The sequence below is a fragment of the Erinaceus europaeus genome, chromosome 12 (genome assembly GCF_950295315.1).
Source record: "Erinaceus europaeus chromosome 12, mEriEur2.1, whole genome shotgun sequence".
In the NCBI taxonomy this organism is placed as follows: domain Eukaryota; kingdom Metazoa; phylum Chordata; class Mammalia; order Eulipotyphla; family Erinaceidae; genus Erinaceus; species Erinaceus europaeus.
Window position 1 is genome coordinate 101,269,924 of NC_080173.1, and position 19,168 is coordinate 101,289,091.

The 19,168-nt window shown below is 50.1% G+C and overlaps 1 protein-coding gene across 3 annotated transcripts; it reads left to right on the top strand.

Moving 5' to 3' along the window:
- ZNF35 (zinc finger protein 35) lies at positions 1 to 14,908 on the top strand. 3 transcript variants are annotated; one of them, XM_060204818.1, is made up of 3 exons: positions 1 to 278; positions 2,515 to 2,659; positions 9,032 to 14,908. In XM_060204818.1, exons 1-3 carry the CDS (start codon positions 171 to 173, stop codon positions 10,285 to 10,287), a joined length of 1,509 nt encoding a protein of 502 aa, XP_060060801.1. In that variant the 5' UTR covers positions 1 to 170; the 3' UTR covers positions 10,288 to 14,908. The 3 variants fall into 3 exon arrangements, with proteins under 3 accessions (XP_060060801.1, XP_060060802.1, XP_060060803.1); XM_060204819.1 differs by lacking the exon at positions 1 to 278 and adding an exon at positions 1,073 to 1,165; XM_060204820.1 differs by lacking the exon at positions 1 to 278 and adding an exon at positions 3,702 to 3,784 and having other exon boundaries at positions 2,392 to 2,659.
- The last annotated feature ends 4,260 nt before the right edge of the window (positions 14,909 to 19,168 follow it).

Here is a 19,168-nt window from a genome sequence, read left to right on the forward strand (position 1 = left end):
GTGTTTCCGATTTCCCGCTAGATAACCACCCATCCTGCCGCTGGGAAGAAACTCCAGGAGAAGCCTTTGCAACGTAAGGGTCAGATGGGGCTTGACTTGTGCCGGGCAGCCCCCAGCTGTGGGAGTTTCGCCGAGGAGCAGAGAAGGCGACTGCAGAGTTGAGCGAGGCCATGGCCACCACCTGGGGCTCCGTGACCGTGAAGGAGGAGGCGGAGGAGGCGGCGGCCGCCGCGCTTGGCCAGACGTCCGGCCAGCAAGTACCCTCTGAGAGCGCCCAGGTCTGGACTCTGGGGAGACTCCTCAGACGGGAGGACTCCGTCTGTCCGAACGGGAGGAGGGGAGGAGAGACGGAAAGCTCCCAGAGTGTGGCGGAGAGGACCTGCCTCTGCCTCTGCCTCTGCCTCTGCCTCATACGGGGCGCAGGCTTCTTCGGAGGGCCGTGCCCCATAGTCCTTTGGAAAGTAGCAGCAGTTACGCTCCTTCCCTGCGGTGTTACTGCCTGGGAGAGACAGGCGTCCCACAGTGCCCTACCTGCCCTCACATCTCGTGTGGCCAAGGCTCAGGTCTTGGGTCATGGGCGACCACACGCGCATTCTATCCGGGTAGCTATCCTCCCAGCTAAAAGCTTCCATTTTTTTAAAATTAGTATTTATTTATTCCCTTTTGTTGCCCTTATTTTTTATTGTTTTTGTAGTTGTTGTTGTTGTTGTTGTTGTTGATGTCGATGTTGTTGGCTAGGACAGAGAGAAATGGAGAGAGGAGGGGAAGGCAGAGAGGGGGAGAGAAAGACAGACACCTGCAGACCTGCTTCACCGCCTGTGAAGCGACTCCCCTGCAGGTGGGGAGCCCGGGGGCTCGAACCGGGATCCTTATGCCGGTCCCTGCGCTTTGTGCCACGTGCACTTAACCCGCTGCACCACCGCCCGACTCCCTGTGAAAGTCTTTTTGCAGAACCATTATGCTATCTTCCCCAGCCCTCGTTATTATTATTATCATTATTTATTGGATAGAGACAGCCAGAAATTGGGAGGGAAGGGGGATGATAGGGAGAAAGACAAAGAGACACCTGCAGCCCTGCTTCACCACTCACAAAGCTTTCCCCCTGCCGGTGGAGGCTGGGGGCTGGAACCCAGATCTTTGTGAATCGTAACGTGCGCTCAACCAGGTGCGCTGCCACCGGGGCTCTGCTCGCCTACTGAATCCACTGCTCCTGGCAGCCATTTTTTCCTTTTTTATTTTTTTATTTGATAGGACAGAGAAATTGAAAGGGGAGAGGGAGAGAGCAAGACACTTGCAACTCTGATGAGGACCTGGAGCTTGAAACTTTGTGCTTAGCCATGCATTTTATTTCATAAGACGCAGACCAGAACCAGCCTCCAGCAGCGACTGAATTCGGGACTTGCTGTGTGCAGCTCCTGAGCTCTGCGCCCCTTAGATGGATGGTGACTTGACATCCAGGCTTGTCATCGGAGCCCGGTGCCTGCACTACAAATCCCACGCTTCTCCTTCTTTTTTATATTTTTATTTGGCAGGACAGAGAAATTGAGATAGGAAGGGAGATTGAGAAGGGGAGAGAAAGATAGACATCTGCAGACCTGCTTCACCACTCGTGAAACATGCAGGTGGGGAGTGGGGCTGGAGCCCCGGTCCTGTGTGTGTTAATGTGTATGTACCCTTAACTGGCACCGGTACCCCACTGCCCAGCCCCTGTCGAGTGCTTTCTATCAACCACTCACTCTCAGGCTTTACCATACATAATTACCTGATGACGTTTGACAAAATCATGATGTCATGCCATACTGGGTTCCAAATACATCAGGATTTCTGGCAGTGTGGTCCAGACTTCTGCACATATTCTGTGAATGTCTCTGGTTGATTGCTGCAAGGAGTTAGTAATGCTGATCTGTCCTTTTCAGATTTGATTGCACGTTTAATACGACCACCTGGGGTCTTGTGAAAATGCAAATTCTGACTCTGGAATCGGATGTGGTCTGAGATTGTGCCTTTCTCGTGGATTCTCAGACAGTGCTCCTCTGGACCACACTGAGTTGATGCCAGTGCGTGGTGCGTGGTCCTTAATGTTGTCAGGCACCACCCGCTGCCATCACTGAGCAGCTGAGGGCACGGCCTCAGAAGCGAGCTGTGCTCCTATCACCGAAGCCTTGCTCTGGGGCTGTAGACTCGGAAGTGCTGGGACGATTCTGTGCGCTCCCTGGCTCTGCTCTCCTGGCAGTCAGAGGTGACGCTGACACTGACACAAGCAGTGGGGGAAGCGAAATCAAAGCATCGCCGAGGGGGGGAGCCTTGCTGCTTTGCCTGACTCACTTGGGATCAGGAAGGCTCTGTGACTTCCTTTCCTTTCCTTTCCTTTCCTTTCCTTTCCTTTCCTTTCCTTTCCTTTCCTTTGTTTTTCTTTCCCCCTTAGTATTTTGTGACCTGCGTGTGTGCTCTTCTCTAAAGCTGTAATCACACTGCCACTGCTTCACAAGCCAACCTGTGCCTGCTTACCTCTAGGGTCAGAACATACTCTGGGACACGGCAGTGGTCCTGAAAGCAACACAGGATAAGCCTGCTGCTCCACCTTTTGGCAGCTACTCATTCCCAGGGACTCTGACTAGGAGTGGAATACCGGAGACTCATGGGAACATGACCTCTCTAGGTAAGGCTCAACCCCTTGATTAAGCATCTGGCCACTAGGGTTTCTGAAAAGTCTTTTCAGACTGATGTTCAGGTCTCCTGGCTTGAGTGACAGGGTAAGGAGTGGCTAAATCAGGGAGAGCTGGAGAGAGGACTGCTAGACCCTGTGTGTTTGTCATGGCAAGTAGCTATTTTGCACAGGATTTCAAGACGCCACACAGCACAGAGATTTTTGAGCCCTTACAGCAGCCGTCACTCCAGCTCTCTAGTGGCGAGTACAAGGCCCCAGGTTCTTCCCTGCTCGTATCAGAGCAGTGCTTTGCTTTCTGTCTTTCTGTCTTTCCGGCACGCACATTAACTTAAGATCTTAAGGGAGTCGGGCGGTAGCGCAGCAGGTTAAGCACGTGGTGTGAAGCACAAGGACTGGCGTAAGGATCCCGGTTCAAGCTGTGAGTCCTGAGTTGTGGAAGCAATCCTTGTGGACTGCCAGGGTCCCCTTGAGCTCTTAGATTCTAAATCTGGCCAATATAGAATTCTGCCTGAATGTTTTCAACCTCTTTCCCTTTCTAGCCACTTCCTTACAGATATGAGCTAACTTGCACAAACCAGTCTTACTGAGGAGGTTATACTCTTGGCCTGTTTCTCACACTCTCTTTCTTTCTGTTCCATTTGCTCCAATAGAAGGTTCTGTTTGTTTTTCTGTTAGTCATTGTCTTTTTATTTTTTAGTATTTTTATTTATTCCCTTTTGTTGCTCTTGTTGTTTTATTGTTGTTGTTATTGATGTCGTCGGATAGGACAGAGAGAAATGGGGGGGAGGGGAAGACAGAGAAAGACAGACACCTGCACACCCCTCTGCAGGTAGGGAGCCAGGGGCTCGAACCAGGATTCTTATACTGGTCCTAGCGTTTTGACCACCTGCACTTAACCCGCTGCACATCCACCTGACTCCCTGTTGTCCATTGTCTAAAACCATTAGCTAAAACCGCTGTGCCCATGCAGCACGAACAGCCTCCCTTCCTTTCCTACCTCTTACCCTGCCCCTGCAGACCGTTCCCCCTGCAGGCCGACAAGATAGCTCTTGCAGATTGAACACTTGCCTTGTCCCGCTCATCACCCCGCTACAGGACATGCCCTCCATACGGAAGGTAACTTCAGTGCTGTAGTATCTTCCCTGTTCTCTTGTCTCTGTCTGAAGAGGTTGGCAGAAGCCCAGTGAGGAGGAAAGAAAGTAAACACGAACAGAAACGCATGCACACCTGTCGCAGCTTGCCAGCCAAGATGATCTTCTGTGCTGCCGGCAGTTCTCTGGTGCCCGGAACAGGGAGCTCTAGGGATGGGAATGGGTGAAGAGAAACGTGCATGTAGTTGCTCCCCGGCCCTACTAACTGACCTTTAGCAAGTGTCTTCTCTTTCTAGATCTGCCTTTCCTGCACTGTAAACTGAGGTGCATCGATTCAGTAAATACAGGACACTTGTTGGGGGCCGTCTTGATGTGTGCCAGATAGTGGGAGAAGCGTTGGGGCTACAGTGAGACACTTTATTTATTTAAAATTTATTTATTTTCCCTGTTGTTGCCCTTGTTTATTCTTGTAGTTATTATTATTGTTACTGATGTTGTCATTGTAGGATACGACAGAGAGTAATGGAGAGAGGAGGGGAAGATGGGGAGAGAAAGACAGATACCTGCAGACGTGCTTTACTGCTTGTGAAGCGACTCCTCTGCAGGTGGAGAGCCGGGGGCTTGAACCGGGATCCACTTAACCTGCTGCACTACCGCTGGACTCCGAGACACTTTTTTTTGTTGTTGTTATTTTATTTATTCCCTTTTGTTGCCCTTGTTGTTTTATTGTAGTTACTGATGTCGCCATTGTTGAATAGGACAGAGAGACATGGAGAGAGGAGGGGAAGACAGAGAGGGGGAGAGAAAGACAGACACCTGCAGACCTGCTTCACCGCCTGTGAAGTGACTCCCCTGCAGGTGGGGAGCCGGGGGCTCGAACCGAACCGGGATCCATATGCTGGTCCTTGTGCTTTGCGCCACCTGCGCTTAACCCTCTGTGCTACAGCCCGGGTCCCCCGAGACACTTTTGATACGTGAATGAGAGACACCTAAGATGTTGATGGCCAGTGGCTCAGGAGATGGCTGTGTGGTAGGCATATGCTTTGCAAGGCTGGGGTTTGTTGGATCCCCTGCACCCAGTGCTATGGTCTCTGTCTCATTCAGAAAATAAATAAGGCTTTTCATTACTTATATATTTTTTAATTTTTTCCCCCTTGTGTTGCCCTTGTTTATCGTTGTTGTTGTTATTGCTGTCGTTGTTGGATAGGACAGAGAGAAATGGAGAGAGGAGAAGACATAGAGGGGGAGAGAAAGACAGACACCTGCAGACCTGCTTCACTGTTGTTTTCACCTGGCTGGCTTCACGGGCGGGTAACAGAGACTCGAGGACACACGGCTGAGCAGAGAAGTTGTATTTCTTTATTCACAAGCAACAATTCAAAAACTAACCTAAACTAATCACCACACAGATTTGTCCTGCATCCTTCTCCTCCGGCGGCCGCGGCAAGAACCCTGGAAGTCCGTAGGGTTTTGGGGGCGGGGAGAAAGGCATGAAACTAGCAGGGGCCAAACCACAATCTCCAGACCGGGGGGGGGGGGGGGGGAGACACCAAACCAACGTGAAGCATAGCAACAATTCCCCCTTTTCTTCCCTTTTCTTTTTAACTAATTGAGCACAGTATCAGGGATGTGGGGTGAACAGAAACCTGTATCGTACAGGCATTTTCAAAAAAGAAACTGGCACAAACATGGAGGAAGATGTAAGCGAGCAACATGAACCAGTGTGCTGCCAAGGGAAGGCCTGAGGGGGCGTTTTTGCCTCTGGGGGCAAAGCTTTATCATCAGCTTAAAAAAAAACATTTCCTGCCTCTGGGGGCTTCTCTTGCCTCTGGGGGGCGTTACTTGCCTCGACGGGCATTTTCTAGCATGGGGGCGGGGGTGAGGCCTAGAGTCCCAAGGCAGCTGGCTGCAGTCAGTCTTTGAGACACCCAGCAGCGTAAAGGGAAGCTGCTGTAGAGTTGTGTAAAGTGTCCAAGAGGTGTACCAGTGAGTCCGATAGAAGTGCCAGTCCAAAGCAGATGACCACGGAAGAATGTCAGGGGGTGGAGCGCTGCATGAGGAAGGTCAGCTGCTGGAATTCTGCTTTTCTGTAGAGAACTTGACAGCTGCCATTCACTTATTTATGAAACAAAACTTGTAGCAGGTTAGAAGTTTATCACAATTGATAACTCTATTACTAGCAAGGGCCAAACCAAATCTCCCGGCGGGGAGAGGGAGACCAAACCAATGAAGCATAGCGACACTTCACCGCCTGTGAAGCGACTCCCCTGCAGGTGGGGAGCCCAGGGCTCGAACCGGGATCCTTATGCCGGTCCTTGCAATTCACGCCATCTGCACTTAACCCGCTGCACCACCACCTGGCTCCCCATTATTTATACGTATATACATATCTCTCTTTTTTAATGAAAAAAGTTAAAATAATGACAAGACCATAGGATAAGAGGCGTACAGTTACACACAGTTCCCACCACTAGAGTTCCATTTATTGATATCAAAGAGTGAAGATATTTTAACGCCATTCTTGTAGAGTTTTAGAGTGTTTTGATATATGTCCTATTTGTGGTGGTCTGGTTGTTTATAGGAGACCTTTCAGAACTTCTTTCAGGGCAGGCTTGGTGATGGTTGCTTCCTTCAACTGTTGCTTGTCTGAGAAGATTTTGATGCTTCCATCTAGTCTGAATGACAATCTAGCAGGATATAGTATTCTTGGCTGAAAGCCGTTCTCATTGAGCACTCGATAGATGTCTTGCCATTCTCTTCTGGCCTGTAGTGTTTGTATGGAGAAGTCTGCTGCTAATCTTATGGGTTTTCCTTTGTAGGTGACTCTTTGTTTTTCTCTTGCAGCCTTGAGGATCCTTTCTTTATCCTTATTCCTTTCCAATCTAAGTATGACATGTCTTGGTGTCTTTAGGTCTGGGTTAATTCTGTTTGGGACCCTCTGGGCTTCTTGAATCTTTATGTCTTTGGTGTTGTCTAGACTAGAGAAATTTTCAGCTATTATGGCCTGGAGAATGCTTTCTTCCTCCCCTTCTCTTTCTTCCTCTGGTAAGCCAATAATGCGTATATTGTTTCTTTTGAAGTCATCCCATAGGACTCTGTTGTTGTTTTCAGCATCTCTTAATCTCTTTTTGAGATCTCTTACTTCTTTTTTAGTTGTCTCTAGTTCATCCTCAATCTTGCTAATTCTGTCTTCAGCCTCATAGATTCTATTCTCTCTGCCCTCTACTGCTTTCTGGAGTTCATCTCTTTTGTTGCCCTGCTCTGATACTGTTTTAGCTTGTTCAGCTAGTTGCCTTCTTAGCTCAGCGATTTCAGCTTTCAGCTCTCTAATAACCATGAGATTATTAGAATTTTCTTCCATATTCTCATTTGTTGTTCCTGCATTTCTGATTACAATTTTTTCAAATTCTTTACTCACTCCTGTTATTATTTCCTTAGCTAATGTTTGGATGTTGAACTCGTCGTTTTGTGCTTCACCCTCTGGAGGACTTTTAGCTGGACTCTTGTCCTGGTTCGAGTCTCCAATATTCTTTCTTGTTGTTTTAACCATTTTATATAAGTTAACAGTTTTTTCAATCCCTGAGTTGGAGCTCAGTGGTGTAAAAGCCTTTTTTTTTTCCCCCTGTAGGCTATGGGAGCCTGAGGGCTTTTAAACTATCAATAGGCTTCTTAGCTTAATCACTGACTCCTGACCAAGAGATAAAGCAGGGTGTGGCAGAGATAATCCAGTGGTTATGCAAAGAGACTTTCACAGCCCCTCAGCTATGCCACTGAGGTATAGGTCTTCTCCTGAGTTTCCCGGTTAGATCTCTGTCCCCTGGTGTCCCTCCCTGTTGCTGCTCCAGATTCTGAGGGTAGTAGCAGTGGAGACTCAGAGTTGCACTTGGTGAGTCTCTGGGGAGTCCTTTCCTCCCTTCAGCTGTCCCCTTGTTGGTGGAGCAGACTGGAGGTGGTGTCTCCACTGACAAACTGTCGAACTGTTAGCAGTCACTTAATCTCTCCTTAGGCCCCTCTCTCCTCTCTGTCACCAGCCATGCGTGTTTGTACTCACGGGTGATTTACTGGGTTCCTGTGGTCATTCTAGTCCTGTCTTGTTTCGGTCCGGGTGGTCTCCTTTGGTATTCCTAGTTGATCCGGGAGAGGAGAGGAGAGGAGAGGAGAGGAGAGGAGAGGAGAGGAGAGGAGAGGAGAGGAGAGAAAGCGATCTGCTGCTCGTAGCTCCGCCTCCGGAAGTCAAATCCCCACCACCACTAGAGTTCCATATCCCATCCCCTCCCGATAGCTTTCTTTCTTTCTTTTTTTTTTTTTTTAATATTTATTCCCTGTTGTTGCCCTTGTTGTTTTATTCTTATTGATGTTGTCATTGTTGGACAGGACAGAGAGAAATGGAGAGAGGAGGGGGAGAGAAAGGCAGACACCTGCAGACCTGCTTCACCGCCTGTGAAGTGACTCCCCTGCAGGTGGGGAGCCGGGGGCTCGAACTGGGATCCTTACGCCAGTTCTTGTGCTTTGTGCCACGTGCACTTAACCCGCTGCGCTGCCGCCCGACTCCCGCCTAGAGACTTTTCAAGAGATTTTTTTAAAAAAATTTTTATTATCTTTATTGATTCATTGGATAGAGACAGCCAGAAACTGATAGGGAAGGGGAAATAGTGAAGGGGAGTGACAGAGAGACACCTGCAGCCCTGATTCACCTGCAGGGGAGTCGCTTCACAGGTGGTGAAGCAGGTCTGCAGGTGTCTGTCTTTCTCTCCCCCTCTCTGTCTTCCCCTCCTCTCTCCATTTCTCTCTGTCCTATCCAACAACGATGACATCAACATCAACAATAATAACCACAACAAGGCTACAACAATGGCAACAAAGGGGTGGGGGCCTCCAGTAGCAGTGGATTCATGGTGCTGGCACTGAGCCCCAGCAATAACCCTGGAGGCAAAATAAATAAATAAACTATTTGAAGATGGCTTTCCTGGCATAAAGTAGCGAGTTAAATATCCAGTGAAATATATAGAAGTGCTGGAAATACCACCAGTTGATGGATTCTGCTCTAGGGGTGTGTGTGTGTGTGTGTGTGTGTGTGTGTGTGTGTGTGTGTGTGTGTGTGTGTGAGTGAGAGAGAGAGAGACAAATTTACAAAGGGGAGACGACACATGAAGGAATTCTTTTCTTTGAAGTTATTTTGTACAGGTGCAGTTCACTTACTTTTGTCTTTTATCACTTGATGTTCTTATTATTTTCCAAGCCAGAATAACCTGATATTTTTATTTTGTTTCAGGTATTGAAACCAAGAATCCACAGGTTTTGATTCCCAAAACTGAAATGTATGGTGAGGCGGAAAAACCTTTTATAATACCAGGAAGAAGCCAGAAAGTTGGCCCTCAAGGACCTGACTTAGGTGAGACTGGTGAAAAAGGAAACATGTTCACAATGCAGAGAATAAAGAGGGAAAAGAAAGATTTCCGAGAACTGACCGCGAGAGACTGTCACATACCTGAAGGCTTCAAAGAAGAGGAAGCTCAGAAATGTCGGAGATCTGCGGAAAGATACAGCCTTAGTTCTGGCCCTGTTAGAAGTTCTCCAAATCAGAAAAACCAGCCAGGCCAGAAGCCTTTTACATGTAGTGTGTGTGGAAAAGGGTTCAGTCAGAGCGCAAACCTCGTCGTGCATCAGCGGATCCACACTGGGGAGAAGCCCTTTGAGTGTCACGAGTGTGGGAAGGCCTTCATTCAGAGCGCAAACCTCGTCGTGCATCAGAGGATCCACACTGGACAGAAGCCATATGTTTGTTCAAAATGTGGGAAAGCCTTTACTCAGAGTTCAAATCTCACAGTGCATCAAAAAATCCACTCCTTAGAGAAGAAGTTCAAGTGCAGTGAGTGTGAGAAAGCCTTCAGTTACAGCTCACAACTTGCCCGGCACCAGAAAGTCCACATTACAGAGAAATGCTACGAATGTAACGAGTGTGGGAAAACATTTACTCGGAGCTCAAACCTTATCGTCCACCAGAGGATCCACACTGGGGAGAAGCCCTTTGCCTGTAACGACTGTGGGAAAGCCTTCACCCAGAGCGCAAATCTCATTGTGCACCAGCGAAGCCATACAGGTGAGAAGCCATATGAGTGCAAAGAGTGTGGGAAAGCCTTCAGCTGCTTTTCCCACCTCATTGTGCACCAGAGAATCCACACCGCGGAGAAGCCCTATGACTGTAGCGAGTGTGGGAAAGCCTTCAGTCAGCTCTCTTGCCTTATCGTGCACCAAAGGATCCACAGCGGAGACCTTCCGTACGTGTGCAGCGAGTGTGGGAAAGCATTCACGTGCAGCTCCTACTTACTCATCCATCAGAGGATCCACAATGGAGAGAAGCCGTACACGTGTAGCGAGTGTGGCAAAGCCTTCAGGCAGAGGTCCAGCCTCACTGTGCACCAGAGGACCCACACTGGGGAGAAGCCCTACGAGTGTGAGAAGTGCGGCGCCGCCTTCATCTCCAACTCTCACCTCATGCGACACCACAGGACTCATCTAGTCGAGTAGCGAGTAGAGGGGGGATGACCCGCAGGCACCGGCCACAGTGGCCAGCACCCAGAACCATAGGACTCATCTTGTCCAGTAGTGAGTAGGGGGGGATGATCCGCAGACACGGCACAGCGGCCAGCACCCAGAACCACAGGACTCATCTAGTCCAGTAGTGAGTAGGGGGGGATGACCCGCAGACACGGCACAGCAGCCAGCACCCAGAACCACAGGACTCATCTAGTCCAGTAGCGAGTAGGGGGGGATGACCCGCAGACACAGCACAGCAGCCAGCACCCAGAACCACAGGACTCATCTAGTCCAGTAGCGAGTAGAGGGGGGATGACCCGCAGACATGGCACAGCGGCCAGCACCCAGAACCACAGGACTCATCTTGTCCAGTAGCGAGTAGAGGGGGGATGACCCGCAGACACGGCACAGCGGCCAGCACCCAGAACCACAGGACTCATCTTGTCCAGTAGCGAGTAGAGGGGGATGACCCGCAGACACGGCACAGTGGCCAGCACCCAGAACCACAGCTCTGCTGTTTTCATCCTCCTTGGTAGAGTGAAGCTCGCTCTGTCCTGAAAGGTGAGAGTTTAGTGCAGCACAAAACGAGTGTTTCAGAAGCTGATTTACAGGCAAATATAAACTAAGTACCTCTGGCGGACTGCGTGTTTAACTGTACCTCAAGTGGATACTTTGCCGAAAATGGAATGTGGTTTTCTTAGAAACGGGTCATACATAGCACAGCGATGAAGACCCATTTGGAGAAATGTGGTTTTTACTTTATTTTCCTTTTTAAAACTAGTGAATGTTTATCAATAAGCAGGTTACTAGTATAGGTCCACTTGGTAAAAGTTTGGAGCTTTGAACTTTGGGTTAAGTAGTGACTAGATAAGGAAGCCACTTGGGGTAACATTCATAAGCAGTTTACCTCCAGCATTCATAAGATTTTCATTCCCTAAAAAAAAGGGGGGAAAAAAATCTAATAACTGTTTAAGGTTAATTGGACAGAAATAGGAAACAGCTGTTTGTTTCCTGGCCCTTCTGTAAGTCTCTCCTGACCGTTCCCAGTCTGGAAAGCCAAGCATCTGGGGACACAGATATTGCTGGGCTGTATTCTGCTGAGATCAATCACTCTCCAAAAAAATGCCCAGTTCTTACTGCATTCCATTTGCGTGAGGGCCTGTAAACAGCGCCCTTCCCAGATAGGGTAGTCAAGACTCAAAGCTTGCCAAGAGGCATGCCCACAGTCTCCGTCTCATCCCACTCCCGCTCAGCGGGGAGATTTTGTGTGGGGCTTCAGGCTCACTTTCTAGGTGGTCTTCAGGTGAAATGCTGAATTTCCAATTCTGAGGGGACAAAAGGATGTGAGGGGGAGGAGGCAGAGTAGTGTCTGTCAAGGTTTATTTTGAAAAGTTAAGAGGTATTGGAATGTGAAAATGGTCACAAGAATGAAGAAACTGGCAAAGGTAAGAAACCTTTATTGAGTTTTAGTCCTGTGTGAACGTGTGAGACTGCGGCCACTGGCGCCTGTACAGTGCTGCCGTGCGCCCTTGGTGTGAGTGGCCACGCCTGGCCTCAGCTCATCCCGTCCTGCAGATCACAGCCTTGATCTGAACCCGGAAGGGCTTCCCCTTAGTCACCTATATTCACATCCAGGGCCAGACTGTAAACTGTCTGTCCCATCAGGCTGCCTGTCTAGGTCTGTGGACAGCCTGAGAAAGGAGTAACTCACTTTCAGGTAAGGAGTGGAGATGACAGGCCTCGGGGTGTGCCTCAGGCGGTCTTGCCATCAGGCAGCAAGCGCACATACGAGCCTGCACCTTCCGGCTTGTTCCTTCTCTCTGGGGTGTGTGTGTGTCTGTCTGTCTCAGTCAAGGAGGGGTTCACTTGCTGAAAGTGCCTCTGGGCCAACTTTCTCAGCTAGAAAGAGATGCAGGGGAGGGCTGGGTGGTGGCACACCCAGTTAAGCACACAGAGGACCCGAGGAAGGATCCTTATCAGCAGGTGTCTGTCTTTCTCCCTCTCTCTCAGTTGCTCTTTCCCATCCATAAAAATAGAAAAAGTTGCTTCCAGGAGCAGTGGGTTTGTGGTGCAGGCTCTGAGTCCCAGTGATAACCCTGGAGGCAAGAGACAGGCACAGGAAGAGGGGAAATAAAATAGCCCAGCACTGGCGTTACCTCCAGTGGTGAGCGGCGGGCTCCAACCTGGGGATTCTTCTGATTTCTGTGTCTCCAGTTCTACTCGGCCTGCAGGAGCATTAATGGGAATGTCGTGCCTCGCCGTGAACAGTCCGCACGAACTCGTACTTTTTATTCTGCCTCTCGTGAGAAAGTAGAGACATCAGAGCGCTGCTTCGCTCTGGCTTATGGCGGTGCTGCGGGTTGAACGTAGGACATCACAGCCTCAGGCGTGGGAGTTTTGCACGACCGTTATGCTGTCTCCTTAGCTCTCGTCTCTCCTACTGGATAGAACGCTTTATATATGAGCACTGCTCAGCTCTGGCTTCTGGTGGTGTCGGGGACTGAACTTGGAACCTCAAAACTCAGGCATGAGAGTCAGTTTGCATAACCATTATGCTGTCTCCCTCGCCTCCTGGATAAAATTCTAGTCAGAATAATGTTTGAGAGTTGAACACTTGCACGTGAGGAGAGCATATATGAGGAAGCTGTTGCCATCTTCTGAATTAATTTTCCCCCTTTCAGTGCAGGTTCTTTTCCACACTTTTTAGTGACAATGTTTTACAGGATAAAATGCGGGGGGTTGCCATACCACACCCACCACCAACGTTGTGCCCATCCCACCCGTCAGTAATCACACAGTTCTCAGAAAGTCTGAGAGCCACATGCAGCTTCCTTTTCTTCTATCACTCTAACTCAAAGGTAAAAATAAAAAATGCCCATGTTCTCATTGATCTGGACACTTTTCTGTTCCCCATTTTTTTAAAAAGATTTTTAAAAATATTCTATTTTGTTGCCCTTGTTTTATTGTTGTGGTTATTCTTGTCATCGTTGGATTGGACAGAGAGAAATGGAGAGAGGAGGAGAAGACGGGGAGAGAGCGACCCCTGCAGACCTGCTTCACCACCTGGGAAACGGCTCCCCTGCAGGCGGGGAGCCGGGGGCTCGAACGGGGATCCTTGCGCTGGTCCTTGCGATTGGCGCCACCTGCGCTTAACCCGCTGTGCTACCGCCCGACTTACTGTTCCCCACTTTAAAGTGGAAAGACCCGATGATAATACCACGTGTCAGCTTAGAGCAAGTCAGGCTTAAGCTTCCATGGTCATGACACTCAGAGGCAGGACAGACCTCAAGATAAATTTGTGACCTTCATCTACCAAAGGGTTTTTTCTTTTAAATATATATTTATTCCCTTTTGTTGCTGTTGTTTTTTATTGTTGTAGTTATTGTTGTTATCGTTGTTTGATAGGACAGAGAGAAATGGAGAGTGGAGGGGAAGATGGGGAGGGAAAGATAAACACCTGCAGACCTGTCTCACCGCCTGTGAAGTGAATCCCCCCCAGGTGGAGAACTGGGGGCTCGAACCAGGATCTTTACGCCACCTGCACCTCAGCCGCTGTGCTATTGCCCGACTCCTCCTCAAAGGGGCTCTTAATATACTTTCCTCAGATGTCAGCTGTGGTTTTATTAGAATTATGCTAATCTTCATCCTTGTAACCGAATATCCTGTCATGGGCAGTTATGATTTCTTGGCTGAAGATCCCACTTACAGATGATTCACTAGTGGCGGCTCTTCAGTCCCGTCTGCCTGTGGTGGTGGTGGTGATTGAGTCCTGTAGCCAAAGTCAGTCTTTCATGTCTCACTGACTTACCCTAACTAAAAGTTGAAAATAAAAACCAGCATTGTTAAGCCTATATGAAAATATTGTCCACTGCAGAATTAAGTTCTGTAATCACTTTTTTTTTTTTTTTTACCAGAGTACACTGCTCTGCTCTGGTGGTGAGGGGGATGGAACCTGGGACTTTGGAGCCTCGGGCGTGAGTCTTTGCATAACCATTATGACCCACATTTCCTTTTTTTTTTTTTTTTTTTGTAACAGCATGTTCCTGAAGAAGCCTCCCCCTGCCCGTTCTGTTTATATATATATTTTTTTTCTTTTTAGCGTATTTGGCTAGTTTCAAATGTCCCCAGCAGAGACTGCTAGTGCCCTTCCTCACCCTGCATATCCCTCCCTCCCATAGACCTGCAGCCAGCATTCTGAGCCGGGCCCTGCTCCTTCCGCTTGTCCTTGTCCTGCCGCTGTGTGGGGCTTCATTTGGTCGGAGCCCCACGTTCTTCCTGTGATCTCCCTCACTCATCACGGCTCCAGGTGACCTGCCAGGGTACAGTGCATGAACGCTGCAAGTGTTCAGTGCTCACGTCGAGAGAGAAGCACCTCTCCCTCATATTTAAATTGTCGTGGGACGCTAGGATTGTAGGTAGAAAAGCTTTCTTCAGGAGGTGGCTTGACCGCAGCAGACACATCTGTAAACTAGAGCTTGAAGCCAGACGCTGTGCCCCTGGAGGCGCGGCGGGTAAAGTGCTCTCAGGTAGGAGTCCCGGCAACACAGCCTGTCACGGTGACGTGTGGCTTGCACTTCTACCCTCATAAATAAAATCTTAAAAGGGGAAAAAATACCTGGTTTCGGTGTGGTTATTTCTTTGACACAGTATTTGCTTTGTAATCTGACCCCCACTCCCGTGCCTGGAAGGTTCTTGGTGTAATTCCTCTCTCTCAATGTTTTATTACCTCTAGTGGATAAAGATGGCCAGAACTCAAGGGGGAAGGGGGCGGTAGGAAGAGAGACACTGCCCTGCTTCACCTCTTGCAAAGCTTCTCCCCTGTAGGTGGGGACTGAGGGTTGAACCTGAGCCCTTCCAGGGTGTACCGTGCGCCCAACCAGGTGTGCCACCACCTGGCCCTGCTGTAATTCCTTTTTAATCTATGACCGCAGCACCAGAACTTGCTTCAGCAGGGCATCTACCGCGGTGAGCAGCGGAGACCTGGCCGGCCCAGGCTCCTTCAGGAGCTGTTGACACTCCGGATGTTGACTGTCCCTTCAGGTGGGACTTTTTTTTAAAATTATTTATTCATGAGAGATAGGAGGAGAGAGAGAACCAGACGTCACTCTGGTACTTGTGCGGCCAGGGATTGGAACTCAGGACCTCATGGTTGAGAATCCAATGCTTTCTTTATCCACTGCGCCACCTCCTGGACCACAGGCGGCACTTCTTGAACCCAAAGAAACCACCACTGGGAACGCCTCCGCCCTCCCCAAGGCAGATGGAGATGAGGAGCACAGACAAACTGGGGCAGTCCAGAGCTGCTGGGGAGCCGCACTGAACCTTCAAGCATCGTGTTCTGACCAGAGTGATGCCTGCTTTTCAAATCCGTTCTCCTCACTGTGAATTGAGGGGGAAGTTGGGCGGTAGCGCAGCGGGTTAAGTGCACATGGCGCAAAGCACAAGGACCCGGTTGGAGCGCCCAGCTCCTCACCTGCGGGGGGGGGGGTGGGTGTCCTCTTCACAGGTGGCGAAGCAGGTCTGCAGGGATCTGTCTTTCCCGTCTCTTCCTACCTCTGTCCTATCCAACAACATGTTGCCTATGGCAACAGTAACAATAAGGGCAACAAAAAATGGGGGGAAAAAGCCTCCAGGAGCAGTGGATTCGTAGTGCAGGCACCGAGCCCCAGCAATAACCCTGGAGGCTAAGCAAATCAATATAAAGTAAGTTGAGAGAGTGGTCCGGGAAGTGGCGCAGTGGATAAAGCAGTAGACTCAAGCGTGAGGTCCCAAGTTCGATCCCCAGCAGCACATGTACCAGAATGATGTCTGGTTCTTTCTCTCCTATCTTTCTCACGAATAAACATCTTTAAAAAATAAATTGAGAGAAAAGAGCACTGGGCTGTGGCTCTGGTCTTTAGAGCACCAGGCTGAGGACCGGCCCTTCACATAGGGACATCGCGGGCCACGAGCGGGTGACAGATGGGAAGAGGGACCGGCCCTCGAGAATGGTGAGGGGCCTGGGGTGGTAGGGAAGGCCGAGACTCGTCTAGGCCTGTAGACTTGGGAGTCCACGTCCTGGGGCTGCTACTAACTCCGTGTCCCGTGATCAGTGAGCTCCAGGGCCATCGGGCAGTTGTGAGCGCCTTCTAGGCCCTGCTCTGTCCAGCTAGTTGGGTCATCGCAGAGCCAGATTTTTTTTTTTTTAATGTTGGGAGGCAGAAATTGAGAGGAGAGGGGGAGACAGGAAGAGAGAGACACCTGCAGCTCTACTTCACTTGTGAAGCTTTCCCCCTGCAAGTGGGGACCAGGGGCTTGAACCCAGGTCCTTGAGCACTGTGATGTGTGTTTAACCAGCTGTCCGCCTGGCCCCAAGTCAAATTCTCCAAGTCAGTTCCCTTACTGATCAGTGAAGCAGCGTCTCCTGGCCTGCCAGCTTCACAGGGTGGTGCGTCAGGAGACCAGGACTAGGCATCGTTCAGGCACGTGGTGCCGCCCTGACCACTACTCGGGCTGGTGCCCTGTCCTGTCCCAGGGTGCTTGCAGTGAGTGGCCTTTCGGGAGGACGATGCCATGAGCTGTGTGAGACCAGTATCTCCACTCAGAAAGGATGCTTCAGCTTATCCCCCTCAAACTTTATAAAACTGAGGTGACGGGAATGATTCCCCCCATCCCTCCACTGGCAATTGCAGTGGTTCCCCCAAGGTCGCAGATAGGGGCGACTTGATAAGTATTTGCACATTTTTCCTAGGGTCCTGCCTTCTCTTCCAATATTATTTATTATTCGACAGAAACTGAGAAGGGAGGAGGAGAATTGGAGAAAAGAGACACCTGCAGTTCTACTTCACCACTTGTGAAGCTTTCCCCCTGCAGGAGAGGACCAGGGGCTTGAACCTGGGGCCTTGGGCACTGTGATGTGTGCGCTTAGCCAGTGCGCCACTGCCTGGCCCCTGGGCCTACCTTCTCTTCCTTTCTTTTTTTTTTTCCTCCAGGGTTATTGCTGGGCTCGGTGCCTGCACCATGAATCCACCGCTCCTGGAGGCCATTTTTCCCCCCTTTTTGTTGCCCTAGTTGTTGCAGCCTTGTTGCGGTTATTATTGTTGTTGTTGATGTCGTCGTTGTTGGATAGGACAGAGAGAAACGGAGAGAGGAGGGGAAGACAGAGAGGGGGAGAGAAAGACAGACACCTGCAGACCTGCTTCACCGCCCGTGAAGCGACTCCCCTGCAGGTGGGGAGCCGGGGGCTCGAACCAGGATCCTTACGCTGGTCCTTGCACTTTGCACCACGTGCGTGCGCTTAACCCACTGCGCCACCGCCCGACCCCCCTTCTCTTCCTTTTAAATCACACCTACAGAGTGTCCCCCCCACCCTTTTTTTTCCCCACTTCTCTCCTCTCCCTCTCCAGGTCCTGCTCTCCAAAATGTGCTAGCCTGCCTGGCCATCGCCAACATGCCTCTGCCTTGCTCTGGTTTTTTTTATTATTATTATTACTGTTAATGATGTCGTTGGATAGGACAGAGAGAAATGGAGAGAGGAGGGGAAGACAGAGAAGGGGAGAGAAAGACAGACACCTGCAGACCTGCTTCACCGCCTGTGAAGTGACTCCCCTGCAGGTGGGGAGCCGGGGGCTCGAACCAGGATCCTTGGTCCTTGCACTTTGCACCACCTGCGTTTAACCCGCTGTGCTACCGCCTGACTCCCACTTTAGGGTTTTTAAGGGACTGCCTTGCTGGGGGAGGTAGCACATAGGGTCATGCTGAGGGGCAGGACAAAGGCACTGAGGGAGCCTGGCGGGCACACGCGTCCCACTGTTTGCACACCTGGACCTGGCGACCAGGACACTGGGGGAAGCACACTTCCAGGGGGCCAATGGAGAGCTGGCCCAGGAGTGATCTAGGAATATAAAAGAAGGAACATCTGTAGGGAAAGGCCTTGCTGGGATCCTTCCAGGGCTCTTGGGACCCTGTTCCCTGAACTTTTTTATCTTTCTAATTTCACTTCTGCACAGGCCCTACTCAGAAACAATAATTTGGAAACGGGCTGGGTGGTGGCGTACCTGGTTGAGCGCATGTGTTACAATGGCCACGGACCCAGGTCCAAACCCCCCCCCGGCCCCCATTTGCAGGGGGAAAGCTTCACAAATAGTGAGGCAGTACTGCGGGTGTCTTTCTGTCCCTCTCTCTCTCTACTTCCCCCTTCCTCTCAATTTCTGGCTGTCTCTATCCAATAAATAAATATAATAAAATATTTAAAAAAAAAAAAGAATTTGGAAGCCACACACTTATCACGTGTCTTCTCTTGAAGTCCTTTTGGAATGAGGGATCAGGCGTTGGCACACCTGAGCGCACATCACAGTGCACAGGGACCCAGGTTCAAGCCCCCAGTCCCCACCTGCACGGGGAAAGCTTTGCAAGTGGTGAAGCAGGGCTGCAGGTATCTGTCTCTCCCTCTAGAATAAGAGGGGTACAATCCCACAACACCCACCACCAGAGTTCCCTGTCCCCTCCCCTCCACTGGAAGCTTCCCTGTTCTTTATCCCTCTGGGAGTCTGGACCAAATTCTCTATGGGGAGCAGAAGGTGGGAGTTGTGGCTTCTGTCATGGCTTCTCCACTGGACATGGGTGTTGGCAGGTGGATCCACACCCCCAGCCTGTGTCTGTCTTTCCCTAGTGGGGCAGGGATCTGGGGAGGGGGGGTTCCAGGACACATGGGTGAGGGCGTCTGCCCAGGGAGGTCAAGATGGCATCATGGCAGCATCTGTGACTTGGTGGCTGAAAGCATTAAGATATAAAGCAGAAGTTGTTTAATAACCAGGAACCTAAAGGTAAGAGTATAGCAGATGAAATTTGCTTCATGTTTGAAGGAGCGAGGAAGTCTATTTTGGGTATATTC